General features: G+C 36.2%; 1 protein-coding gene across 16 annotated transcripts in view; it reads right to left on the reverse strand.

Moving 5' to 3' along the window:
* The window catches only part of SMG7 (SMG7 nonsense mediated mRNA decay factor), an 81438-nt gene that overhangs the window by 23817 nt on the left and 43430 nt on the right, over positions 1–14191 (reverse strand). For all 16 annotated transcript variants that reach the window (XM_010336043.3, XM_039480638.2, XM_010336045.3 and 13 more), the window contains 5 exons: positions 13662–13794; positions 4318–4489; positions 3053–3124; positions 2056–2206; positions 1559–1694 (listed from right to left, as the gene is read on the reverse strand). In XM_010336043.3, the coding sequence (XP_010334345.1) occupies positions 1559–1694; positions 2056–2206; positions 3053–3124; positions 4318–4489; positions 13662–13794 (664 nt within the window). The remainder of the gene's footprint in view (positions 1–1558; positions 1695–2055; positions 2207–3052; positions 3125–4317; positions 4490–13661; positions 13795–14191) is intronic.

The following is a 14191-nucleotide window of genomic DNA, read 5'->3' on the forward strand; positions in this document are numbered from 1 at the left end:
ATACTTCGAAGTATATTTTAGCAACTGCCCACCCACATTCACCAGAACTTCACATACAGAAATATGTATGTGAAGAAAGTGTTAGCGTTTGAGGTTGAATCAAATGCAAAACTTACTAGGCTTCTAGACTAGAATAACTTACTTAGTGAACATTTCATTAAGGTAAGGACCACCCACCACCACCATCACCACCAATTTAGAGAGTATTTCACAGAACCAGAGCTGGAAGCAATCTCAAGAAATCATCTAGTTCAATCCCCTATTTAGTAGGACTGCACTTAAATAATCCAAGAAAGATGGCTGTCAATCTGACTCTTAAGCTCTCCAAAATGGAGAATCCACAACATCCCACAGTCAATCCCCTATAGATTTCAACTTAAAATTTAGGATTTTAGTTCTGACCTCAGGAAAGACAGACAGATATGTTCTTTTCAAATAATGCTTCACATGTCTGAATTCTTACTTTAAAAACTATTTAGACTTGTTTATTTCCAGGCTAAACAGCCTACGTCATGACAAAATCAGCTGTTCTTTTCGCACATCCAACCCTATAAATCGTATGTCAGAGGCTAAGTATATTTTAAAACAAAACAAATGATAGCTATTTAAAATTATCTAGTTTAGTATCTTGCACATAGAAAGTATCAACCAAAAAATGATTACCTGTAAAAACTATTTCACACTAACTACTTTTGGCTAAAAAATAGTTTACCAGTGAACTGCTGGTAGAACTTAACTGTCCAAGTTCTACAATCTCTTCAAATGTTTGACTTTTAGAAAACTTACAGAAATACTATGAAGCAATTATACACAATTACCCAAGCATATAGATACCTAGAAATATAAAATGTTCTTTGAAATTGTCATTTACTGTTTAACCCAGTGCCTAAAACAGTGACTGAATAGTCAAACATTTGTTGAATAAGCTGAAAAAAAAAGTTAATACTTAATTTTGATTTCCCCTTATTTTATGCATTATACTACATTTGAACTGCTAATATCTTAACATACTAAAATACCATTTTCACATATATAAACAGAACAAAGATTAATTTTATCTCTTCAAATTAGTAAGATATCCCCGTTAAATGAAATCCTCATTCCTTTCCTTCAAAGTACCACAGTCCTGATGAACGCAACCACAATAGAAATAATGAACCATAGTCAAAGATGACTGCCAACAAAAAAAAGGAAAAAAAAAAAATGAACCTGGTTTGCAGAATGCAAATATCTATAAAGTAGGTAACATAATCATACATAAGAATGCACAAACCATCAAAAATAGTAGTTTCAAAACTGAGGAGTTATTTTTTCCATTTTGATAATTTTTGTCAAATGGCAGCTACTCAAGTGAAAACACTGCTATATTTGTCTATATAGACTGTACCTCAGTTTAAATTGAAGAGAGGATATATGCAAGGATTTCACATGCTTCAAATTTAATTTTTACCAATAGTTCACACAATTAAGTAAATACAAAAACTGGGAGTCAGTTTCCTCCAAATTTTATGCTTCCTGATTTAGACAAGACAAAAATTCTCTGTATCTGAAATCTAACCTTAAACTGTTCTTCCAATTTCTCTCGAAGAGGGCTCAACTTTTCCAAGCTCTTACTCAGGTACACATGACCGTGGAATTTAATAAAGGCCTTGATGAAGTCAGAAACACCCCACTTGGTTTTCACCTCATCTCGGCTGAAATGAAAGAAAAAAATTCCATGAATCTTAAGCAGCAAAATGGCTACAACTGCTTAAGGAGGCACTGGCTTGCTAAAACAAGTTATTACTTGATACACAAAAGAGAATTCTGTATTTGACTAATTTTTCAACTGCAACACACTCAAGATGAGTCAGTATTAACAGCCTGCATACTCTTTTACTGGGACTGAATCAGATATTGATTGGTTGAAATTCAGTGACTATACACAAATTATGACAAATCTACATGTTTAGAAATAAGAGAAGCATAGGTCATTATTTTCTGTAAAACAAAGTATGAGAGTTCAAGGCTCCAAGTTACAAAGTCCTCTAGAAAACAAATAAAAATCAACCCTACCTTTCCAGTGCTTTAGAAAGTGCTTTTTGCAGATTAGTGGAGGCAGCTGGGAAAGGGAACTTCACAGCAATGCTTCTGCAGTAGTAGAAAATTGTGGTCAGATGGTCTCCTTTGGAAGAAGCTAAGATAGCCAACTGATTGTAAGGCTGACCTACAGGAGAAAGTTAAGATTCTGAAGTAACCCCAAGAATGACAAAGTCTTGCTATCAGAGTATGAATGATCAGTGTTTAAACACTCAAATAAACAACGGGGAGTATTTGATAAGGTTAATGTGACTACCTCATTACAAACTGGCATAAACTACAACGGCACACTTCAGCAATGGTACACAATATCATATACAGGTTAAAAAGTCATAATTACAGTGGAGAGCGGCTTCACAAAGGGCTATATAGTAAATAATTTCAGCTTTGTAGGCTAAAGGGTCTCTATCACAACCACTCAACTTTGCCACTGTAGTGTGAAAGCAGCCATAGACGCTGTGAAATAAGTCGTGTGGTCAGACTGCCATCCCTGCTTAAGACTCTTTCTAGAATCTAAAAATTTCAATGTCTTAATTCTTATTAAGAATGGTTAAAATCATCAAATATCTGGTGTAACTTCTTTAACTCAAGAACTACTACTAATGCCTAGTTTAGGGCCATTACAAGATTACCTTTTAGGTAAAAGATTGTTTTTCTGCAGGAAAAATGGTGGCATCTAAAGAAATAATTATTCTGTAAGCAACTAAGGAAGCCAGAGTTGTAGAAACAATATCAAGTTATATTAAGATATTGTATCTGCATTGCTTTACTGACAATAAAAGTCATTTTACTTGTAAAACAAAAACTCATTTCAGTTTACATGAAATGTACAGTTAAATAGAAAAACATGACAATACCAAAACTCAACATTTATTGCTTTCATAAAACATCAAAGGTGAGCCTTGAGTTATCTGCCACGTTGTTATAAAGAACAAAGAGTCACGGTCAATCTCAGGTTGACAGGCCCACTCACCATTGGAGGGGACAAGCTGAGCTGCATGCCTATAGTAGGACTCTGCCTGGCTGGTCTGGTTTCTGTATCGAGCTAAGAAGAAGAAGAAAGTTAGTTTTTAAAAAACCCAAAAAACAAATACTAGGGTAGTATTTCCAAAACAGCTATAGTTTTAAGTTATAAATATAATAAAGACATTAAAGTTAATTTAAAATTAAATGCAGAAAATACTTTAAAACAAATTAACTATAGGATTATGTGTGAAGTGTCCATCAGCCTTCCTTATTTGGGACATTCAGCATGTAACCAATTTTAAAGCTTACCTAGACCCCATTTTCAGGTCCTCCAGTGTCATGCATCACCAGCTCCCACTATGGACTATGCTGGTGACCTGGAGCCGGCCCACAAGAAGGGGTGAGTTATATGGCACTTAAAAACAAAACAAAACAAAATACACTATACAATATGATCTGAAAGTTATGTATTTCTTCAATATCTTATAAATTGATTTTGAAAAATGCCTCATTCCTATCACAATACTAAATATGTGTGTGCAAAGAATACATTTAAATCAAAACAACTTAAACACACCATCAATGAATCTCCCTGCCAAATTCACTGCTTACTCTGATGTGACCTCCTCATAGAACTGATGATTTGTAAAATTCAGAAATCTAAAATCTTCAAACTTAAAAGCAATAATGTTCTCCATTCTTTGTTATTTGAGGACAAGCAAAACATAATCCTATAGTTAATTTGTTTTACAACCTTTCTAGGTCACCTTAAAGGAATGAACGATAATAAACGTTATGTAATATTCCCAGATAAAATACATTTAATAGAAATACAAATTAAACTTTAAAAAGGAAGCAAAATTAAAAATGAACTTTTAGTGCACTGGTAAGAAAGAAAGAAGGCAATTTCGCTTCAGAAGGAATAATTTACAAACCCCACCAGAGTACAGACATTTAATTTAGAAAATATTATGGCACCACTTTGAAAAATTTAGCTTTGATTACATTTTTGCTGTTTATTATTTGCCTATACTACAGAAAGTCTTAATAAAATTTAAATCTTAATATGAAAGTTACTTTCTTCAAGATGCTCTGCCAATCCCAAAAATATTGAGAAATTTTAAGTTCCTTAGAACACATTTTATAGTTTCTTCTTATGACAATCTAAATTGTGTGTGTGTATGCTCAGCTTAAAGGAAAAGAGTTTCTTTCTATGACTACTCCAAAGAAAAGGATGAATGTATTATCAATTCCTTCACAGCAAAGGCTCACCAATGTCTCCAAGGTGGACGAGGCAGTGCTGGCAGATATAGGAGCAGGAGCTGGACTGTGGCTTCACTATGGCGCTGGTATGCGTCTGTTTATTGCTGATAATTCCCAATTGGGAAGACTTCACACGGCATGGTAAATCTACATTAAATACTGTACACAGTTCTTGTAGTAACTAAAAGAAAAACAAACAAAATTTAGTAGTAAGTCACAAGTGCTCTAAAAGTAAAATTTATAAACTCTAAGATGTGTACCTAGTATCACATAGTGCTGAAATCTGAACAGAAACTGCATGAAAATCATATGGTAATCATTCACAGGGTAACTAGTATCATTCATTATAAATCATACCTTTTGAATTCTCAAGTATTACAGCAATCTAGGATGTGCATTGAAAAGGAACAGCAGCATTTTAAAAAAAGATGATTTAACTGGATAGGCTTTTCAGACATATTCAGCAAGTAAGGAAAACTACCACCCTCAGAAACACACAAAAATTATTAGATGTTGGTTACAAATTTAACTTAAATGCAAGCCACAGTATTTGTCAGACTTTAGGTATTTCTTGCAATTTATTTTCTTAAGCTATATGCCAATTCACATGTCTTTGCATATACAACAATCTCATGGTAGTGTAGACCTTTACTGTGTTAACCCATTCCTACCTCCTCTCTTCTCTGTTCTTCAAGTATGAAGGTTCTTCTTCCTAGTCAGAGTGAACTATTCTGCCTATGTGTGCCTACTGCTACATTCTTTTCTGGCTCCTGTCTGTCTCCCACCTCTCCATTCTTTCATCTTCATTCAACCTCTCATGCTTCTTTCCTATGGCCCACACACCAAATGTCTCCAACAGAAAAAAAACAAGAACAAAAAACAAAACAGAGCTAAAACACTCCCCCTGACCCTAGATGCCTTTATTACAACCTTCTAAGGTCTCTTCCTCTTCTCAACCAAATGCCATTAAAGGAGTGCACACTTTTCATATCTGCTTTCTGAACTCCTACTTATTCCTTAGTCCATTATGATCTGGCTTTCACACAATCTGTCTCCCTCCTCTTACCCAGCCATCCATTACCACACTACTGAAACTACTTTCAGACAATTGGTTACCTAATAGCCAAATACAATGGATATTTTTCAGATATCATCTTATTGGACCTCTTTTGCTGCACTTAAAACACCTGATCTTGTGGCTGATTATTGAGCTCTTCTAGTTCTTTGTATCTCTCCAACCACTCCTTTTCAGTTTCCTTCTTTGAAAGGCTTTGCTCCTCTCACCTTGCTTGCCAAGGGCTTATTTCTTGGCTGCACACAGTTCTTCACACTGTGAGAAATATTTACTTCATAGTTATTCAAAAACTTACTTTCAAGTATAGTCACTCGAATATTATTATATTCATCCAAATATGTGCTAATGTATCAGACACACAGTAAACAAAAGAGATACAAAGATGAATAAGAAAATGTCTCCTTAAAGAGCCTGTAGCTAAATGGGCAAGTCAGGTATAAAAAGAGAAGAAAAAGGGAGAGAGGAAGAGAGGGAGGAAGATGAGGAAGGGAAAGGAGAGGAGAGAGACAACATGACACACAGCCAATAGAATCTTCTACATTTATAATATAACTTATTTCTCTAGGTTATTTGTCTTACTTTATCCTTGTGATAAAATAGTAGCAACACCATATTCATAGGTATAAAGTTCAATTTTTTTTCAGATGAGGATGTGAAAGCAGAAATACTCAAATGACTGGACTAAGGTTATAGAATTAGAAATATTTTGATTCTATCACCACTCTAACATGTGCAGAATTCAAAATACAAAATAAGACACCCTAAGGGCTCGACTCAAAAGGATCCAAATCATGTCACCTTTCTCTTAAGATAAAAATCACCTCCATAACTAAATATAAATTCTGCATACCCTGTCTCACTAGGCATGAAAATTACTTACTACATCTTTACCTGTACTTGTACATTTGTAATGGGCAAGAAATTCACTAACGTAAAATCGGGTAAACAAATGCAGGCATGGTAGCTCATGACTGTAATCCCAGGACTTTGGGAGGCCAAGGTGGAAGGATCGCTTGAGGTCAGGAGTTCAAGACCAGCCAGGGCAGCAAAGCAAGAACCTGTCTCTACAAAATAATAAATGAATGAATATAAAAATAAAATATAATAAAAAATTACCCAGGTGTGGTGGTATGCACTGCTATAGTACCAGAACTTTGGAAGGGTGAGACGGAAGGGTCACTTGAGCCCAGGAGTTCCAGGCTGCAGTGAGCTATGATATACACTGCACTCCAGCCTGGATGACAGAGAGAGACCATGCCTTAAAAAATAAATAAAATGAATTTTAAAAATAGGGTAAATAAGTTAATGCACTGAATGGGATGGGTTAAGAAACAGAAAAAGCATAAGGTGCAGGAAAGAACAACAACAACAACAAAAATACACACACACACACACACACATATACAGCTACACATATAAAACACACACACACACACACACACACATACACACACATATATATGGAAAAAAAAAGCAGATAACTGTTGGAAATGGCAAGAAGAAACATGAGAGGGTTAAAGAACTAATTTTAACAGGTAATGAAAAAAACAGACTGGAAAACTAGGAAAGGCCGCACATCTAGTGAAAACAAAAAAGAAAGATCACAAAAAATAAATAAAAATATGGCTGGAACATCATGTAGAATGTCTTGTAATAAAATTTCTGCCTGAACCCAAGACTTTAAGTGGTCATACCAGACAGAAAAAGTTCCTACTGGTTTAATGATTCTGGGAAAGAGAGCTCTAGTTCTTTTAGAGACAGTAATAAGATAGAACTAAAGAAGAGAAAAAGATGTTTCATAAATTGAACAAAACAATGTCCTACCTTCATATAGGTTGACCCTGATGTAAAATTACTTTGTAGTAGTTTTCTCAGTCTGATAAGAACTTAGTTACTTCATTATACAGAAGTATTGACCAGGAGATATTCCTAAGGCTGTAGCTGAATAATTAATGCCTCTATTTCTTCCCAAATTACAACCATGGAACTATAAAACTGGAAAATGAATCTACAAGCATTTGTCAACTCTCTTTTTACAGTCAGGAAGCTAAGTGCCACAGAGGTCAGTGACTTGCCCAAATGGTCACGATTAGTTAGCACTAGAGCAGTAGTAGAACAGTTTCTGGGTTCCTATTGATCAAGAGATTTTTACACTACCGTGTGTCTCCTCAGCTCTTTATTCCATGCCAAGAACAAAAGATTGATCATGAAGATAATAGAATATTACCTTTTATTCTAATATAGAAGCTCGGTAATTATACTTTCTTTTCTGTTCCTATTTTCTTAGAATAAAGGCCACTGTTCTGTTCTTTGATGCTTAAAAACAACCTACAGAATGGTATGTCTTTACTTTGACCAGGAATTTGGTTCTGCTTTAAGCACTATGCTTTAACTGGTTAACAAAATGATAGCTAAGAAGTTACAACTAAACCAGCCTGGGTAACATAGTGAGACCCCATTCTACAAAATATTTTTTAAAAGGAGCTGGTATATGCCTGTAGTCCTAAGTACTTGGGAGGCTGAGGTGGGAGAGGATCATTTGAGCCAAGGAGTTTGAGACTGCAGTGAGCTATGATCAACCACTGCACTTCACCCAGGACAATAGAGTGAGAGCCCATCTCTTTAAAAAAAAAAAAAAAAACCACTAAAAAAACTATCTTCACAGAAAATGTTACTGTGGATAACGAAGCACCAGTCTCTTCTCAATCCATTCCAATCAGATATCCATCCCCAACACTCTGCTGAAGTCACATTTCATCAATACAAAAACACCATAAATTATACGATGAACCATTATCTTATACAATATTGAGAACAAAACTGCAAGTTACATGGTGACTTGTCATTTATTACAAACTTATCTCTATTTCAGATATATTAAAATATGAAAAAGTTTTAGAAATGAAGAAATATGGTATTCATTAAGTTTACCAATGACCCCCATGTCATTAAATCTAATTGATCACTTTAAATCTTACTTTAATTCTCAGTGGCACTCAACAGCGTTGATGATTCCCTTCCTTATTCAGGTATTTTTCTCTTGGCTTCCAAGGCATCTTCTCTCTCTCTCTCTCTCTCTCTCTCTCTCTCTCTCTCTGTCTCTCTCTCTCTCTCTCTCTCTCTCTCTCTCTCTCTCTCCCCCTCTCATATTCTTGTATTGCAATGGTGGCTCCTCCTATGCTAAATCTGTTACCATCCAACTAAGTCAGTGTTCTTTATTATAATCATAAAATTTACTCTGGCCCTGATGTTTCCACTGGGCTCCAAGCTTGTTTATTCAATTGCTTATTTCACATCTCTACTTAGATGTCAAACAGGCATCCATTTTAACAGAGAAAAAGCTGCTTTCTCCCTAGTGTTCTCCATTTCAGTAAATGGTACAATCATTTGACTAGCTGCTCACACTGATAACTCTATCTGTTTTGACTCCTCCCTTACTCTGATTCCAGAAATTCAATCTAATCCATCTAATCCAAGTATGGCCAATAGGAGTTAACAGCGTTAACTTCTATAGCTAGCTTCCATACTTGACCTAGCTTCCATACCTGACGCCATTATCCAGGGCTATCTTTTAAAAATGCAAATCTGATCATGTTCCTCCTTTGCTTACTCTCCAATGACTTGCAATTCCTTTTCCTTTCTTTTCTTTTGAAACAGGGTCTCCCTCTGTTGCCCAAGCTGCAGTGAAGTAGTACAGACGTGGCTCACTGCAACCTCAACCTCCTGGGCACAAGACATCCTCCTGCCTCAGCTTCCTAGAGTAGCTAGGACTACAGGTGTGTACCACCGTGCCTGGCTAATTTTTAAATTCTTTGTAGAATGCAGTCTCACCATGTTACCCAGGCTGGTCTCAAATGATCCTCCCACCTCAGCTTCCCAATGTGTCGGGATTACAGGAATAAGCCACCATGCCTGGCCTGCAACTACACTTAAAATTAAAATTCAAGGCCGGGCGCGGTGGCTCACGCCTGTAATCTCAGCACTTTGGGAGGCCGAGGTGGGTGGATCTCGAGGTCAAGAGATCGAGACCATCCCGGTCAACATGGTGAAACCCCGTCTCTACTAAAAATACAAAAAATTAGCTGGGCATGGTGGCATGTGCCTGTAATCCCAGCTACTCAGGAGGCTCAGGCAGGAGAATTGCCTGAACCCAGGAGGCGGAGGTTGCGGTGAGCTGAGATCGCACCATTGCACTCCACCCTGGGTAACGAGAGCGAAACTCCGCCTCAAAAAAAAAAAAAAAAAAAATTAAAATTCAAAACTCAGCTCATAAGGCCATACAACAATCTGGAATTTGTCTACTTTCTCAATTTGATGGTAAATATGTACTACTGCATGTATTCAAGAAAGATGTATGGAACATTACTGTTAGTAATACCATTATCTGTTTCAATTATCAATTTAAGAGAATATAAAAATTCAAGTGAGGCTGGGTGCAGTGGCTCACGCCTGTAATCCCAACACTTTGGGAGGCTGAGGTGGGTAAATCACCTTAGGTCAGGAGTTCGAGACCAGCCTGGCCTACATGGTGAAAACCCTGTCTCTACTAAAAATACAAAAATTAGTTGGATGTGATGGCACACGCCTGTAATCCTAGCTACTTAGGAGGCTGAGGCAGGAGAATTGCTTGAACCTGGGAGGCAGAGGTTGCAAGTACCACTGCACTCCAGCCTGGGCAACCAAGCGAGACTCCATCCCCCCATCCCCCCAAAAAAAGCAACTGAAAAGTCCTATTAATGTATTAATGTTGTTAACTGATATCACAATGTGAGAATAAAGAAGTTTATTGATGTTTATTCTACAATTATCATAATTGTCGAACCACTGCCTGTGGAATGCAGTTGGGAAGAATCAATGCTTATTACAAAAATGTTTTTAAGGCCGGGCGCAGTGGCTCACGCCTGTAATCCCAGCACTTTGGGAGGCCAAGGCAGGTGGATCACGAGGTCAAGAGATCGAGACCACCCTGGTCAACATGGTGAAACCCCATCTCTACTAAAAATACAAAAAATTAGCTGGGCATGGTGGCGCATGCCTGTAATCCCAGCTACTCCGGAGGCTGAGGCAGGAGAATTGCCTGAACCCAGGAGGCGGAGGTTGCGGTGAGCCGAGATCGCACCATTGCACTCCAGCCTTGGTAACAAGAGCGAAACTCTGTCTCAAAAAAAAAAAAAAAAGTTTTTAAAATTTATTTTAAAGAGTACCCATGTTTTCCCTTAAAAATACAATTTTTTGAGACATTTAAATGATTTTATTATTCCCCACTTATAAAATGTGTTTACAAATACCATACCCCCTCAATAAAAATGATAACTCTTTACTTCCTTGCAGAAATTTTTTTATTTACCAATGTCTAATTAAACCTTTGGGAATGTATCACATGTATGCCACGTAACCAAAAAAGGTTAACAATTATTTTTCAAGATGACAAACCAATCTGTATAATGGCTATTATAAAAATGTACTGCAGAAGGTGGATGCCTTTCCTCTCCCCGCAGCAGAGCCAGCTGCACCACCTCCTTCCTACTCCTCCTACTTTAGTCATGTTCCCAGTTCTAGCTTCTATTCAAAGGGGAAGGAAAAGAGATTTGAATCAGAAACAAGACTAAGGTTTTAAAACTGAACTATGCTTCAAAAATGGAAAGCAACCAGAATGTTATAGAATCTGTCCAAGAAATGATGGGAATCTGGGAATCCAACAGAGCACAGTTGAAAGCAGTGACTGAAAAAAAGTTACCACTTTTGCTAACATCCCACTGAACTAAGACTACTTGATTAACATGTAGAATCAAATTATACATATAATTTTATGTGATTATCATTTAATAACAAAACAATCTTTTCATCTTACAAAATCTTGATAAATATCAACCTGTAATCGTTTCATGTTTCCATTCTACAGTTATGTCATAATCTATTATACTCCTGTAGAACATTAGTGTTGTTTCTAAATGTTAAGATGTGAATTATAGTTATCTATTTGTTTCCTTAAATGTGATCATTTCCCTCATTATTAAATATGCACTGATCTATGGACAAAGGAAACAGTACTGCCAAAAACAAAAACAAAAAAACAAAAACCCTAGTAACTTTTGCACTTCAAACAACTCTAAATAAAAGGACAACAGAAGAAACTAGTGAAAAATGTTATAAATGATGACCTTTTGGGAAAACAACAAAATGGTGTCAACGGTTTCAAATTTTCACTTTAAACTTTCTACTGATTTCAATTTGAACAACTGGCCCTCGGGAAGTAATACAATATTAGAGAAAATGCTTTATACACAAAAAAGCTCATCAAATTGTTAACAAGGAAAAGTTTACAGTATGCTTATAAAACAGATACAAAAATGGATATATAGTGTGGTCCTAAATATGTAAAAAAGTATAAAAACAAAAGAAAAGCATATATTAAAATGGTAATTTATCCAGAATGGGAGGACTAATAAACTTTTTTGGGACTTTGTGTAACTCACAAATTTTTTACAATTGGTATGCATTACTTTTATAATCAGAAAAGAAAAAAATATCTATTAATGTATCATCTTTTCATTTAGACTAGGTATTTCCTTGAAGGTAAAGATTCTGTCGAATTTCCCTCCATATCCTCAGCATCTAGTATTGTGCCTTACAAACAGCAGGCTTTTGATAGCTACTTGTAAAATGAATTAATCTTTAACATCTGCTTTAAGGACCAATTCCTCTCTCCAGAAGTATCCCCTCTCCAAAAGTATCAACTTTTTGATTGCTGCTAAAAGTTGGCATAAATTTAAAAATAAATTTTGAGACTAGAAACCACACTTGAGTTCTTTTGACAATGAACTGTGATGAATGTTTTAGTCTAAGTAAAACATAAATAACCTCTGAAATGACAGCTATTTGAATTGTTCCAACAGGGAGATTCTTTTTTTGAGACAGGTCTTACTCTGTCACTCTGGCTGGAGTACAGTGGCACAATCATGGTTCACTGCAGCCTTAAATTCCTGGGCTCAAGTGATTCTCCTGCCTCAGCCTCCAGAGTACTTGGGACTACAGGCAGGCACCACCATATCCACTTGAACTCCTGGGCTCAAGTGATCCTCCCACCTTGGCCTTCCAAAGTGCTGTGATTACAGGCCTGAGCTGCTGTGCCCAAGGGAGATTCTTTTTTCTTCATTCAAAGAGATGATAAAATAAAAATGAAGCCAAAATATAGGTAGCAATGGTCAGGCAGTACTATAGCGAGAAATGGCCAAAGATTTCTTTCAATGTAAGATTCTTGAAACGTCTTAACATTCATTCTAAGATACTAATTTATATACAAAAATTTTGTTAATTATAAATGCTATTACAAATGGATGAGATGGTAATTTTCTAACAGATTCTGCTTAAAGAAAATTCTGTGGTCAAAAATATTTATTCTTTTACCTTGCTTGATTTAGATGTTCTATCAGGATGTGACTAAGGAAAAAGAAAATCTCTGGGGACAATGAATAATACCTTATTATTCAAACAGAGGAAGAGCTACTCACTTCTTAGTTTAATAACATCTCGAAATCCAGATAAATTCCATTGTATATATAATACTATGAAAACTTACTTGATATTACAAATTTTGACTATTTCCTATCTGGTACAACATAGCTGTTATTTTAATGACTATAGCTATATCCATAAATTCACATTTCCTCTATTACCACTTGTAACCAATTCTGCTGTTTCACTAAGATTTTGTGCTCATTATCCCTTTTCTGTTCATACAGTTAAACTTCCAACCTTTAAGCTAAACATCAACCTTTTTAAGAGTAGAGGCTTTATTTTTTTTAAAGGTCTTATGGACATTTCAATTAATTTAAGATTATAGGCTGAGCACAGTGGCTCACATATGTAATCCCAGCACTTTGGGAGGCTGAGGTGCGTAGATCACTTGAACCCTGGAGTTTAAGACTAGCATGGGCAACATAGCAAGACTTTGTCTGTACAAAAAATATAAAAATTAGTCAGGCGTGTCGGTGTATACCTTAGTCCCAGCTACTGGAAAGGCTGAGGTGAGAGAATTATTTGAGTTAGAGAGGTTGAGGCTGCAGGGGCCATGATGGAACCACTGCACTCCAGCCTGGGTAACAAAGTGAATAGAGGTGACCCCCCCCCAAAAAAAAAAAAAAAGATTATAGGTGATCAATCCCGGATGGCCCACATAACGGTTACAAGAATTTTTTACATGAGGATTAAGATGTGTACAAAGAGTAGAATATTTACCACTAATAGTAAGAAAACCGCTATGCAATGCAGAACTCACCTGAGTATAGAAGCCACTAGCTGCCTCTAGGAACAGAGAAAGGTTTGCCTGAACTTCACTCCGATTTGGATTTGCTCGATTCTTTGCCTGGCCTTGTAGTGTTGTGATCTGATTCTTAAAGGCGTGATTCCAGCTGAAAACAAAATGTAATTCTATTTGGTATAGCAGTGACTCACTGGGCAGACACTGGTCCCCCTGAGAACAAGAAAGAACTGTCTGTTATAATTATACCATACTAGACAGTAAACCTGCATTAAAGTTACTCTCATTCAAATAACTTCATGCTTCCCTTTGAAGAAGACTAGACATGCAGTAGAATCCAACTGACCTTAGTAAACACTTACCAAATGTTCGAATAATCAGATTGTGGCTTCAGCTATTAATCTTTTAGAACTACTAGAGTTTATTTAGGAATCCCAGTAGAAAAATCAGAACAATAGTGGCAAGATCAAAGTAAAAATAAGGTATTAACAAATTTCTACATATTGTGTCAAAAGTGAAGGACTGTACCCTACCAAGTGACATGTATA

The sequence above is a fragment of the Saimiri boliviensis genome, chromosome 19, assembly GCF_048565385.1.
Source record: "Saimiri boliviensis isolate mSaiBol1 chromosome 19, mSaiBol1.pri, whole genome shotgun sequence".
In the NCBI taxonomy this organism is placed as follows: Eukaryota; Metazoa; Chordata; class Mammalia; order Primates; family Cebidae; genus Saimiri; species Saimiri boliviensis.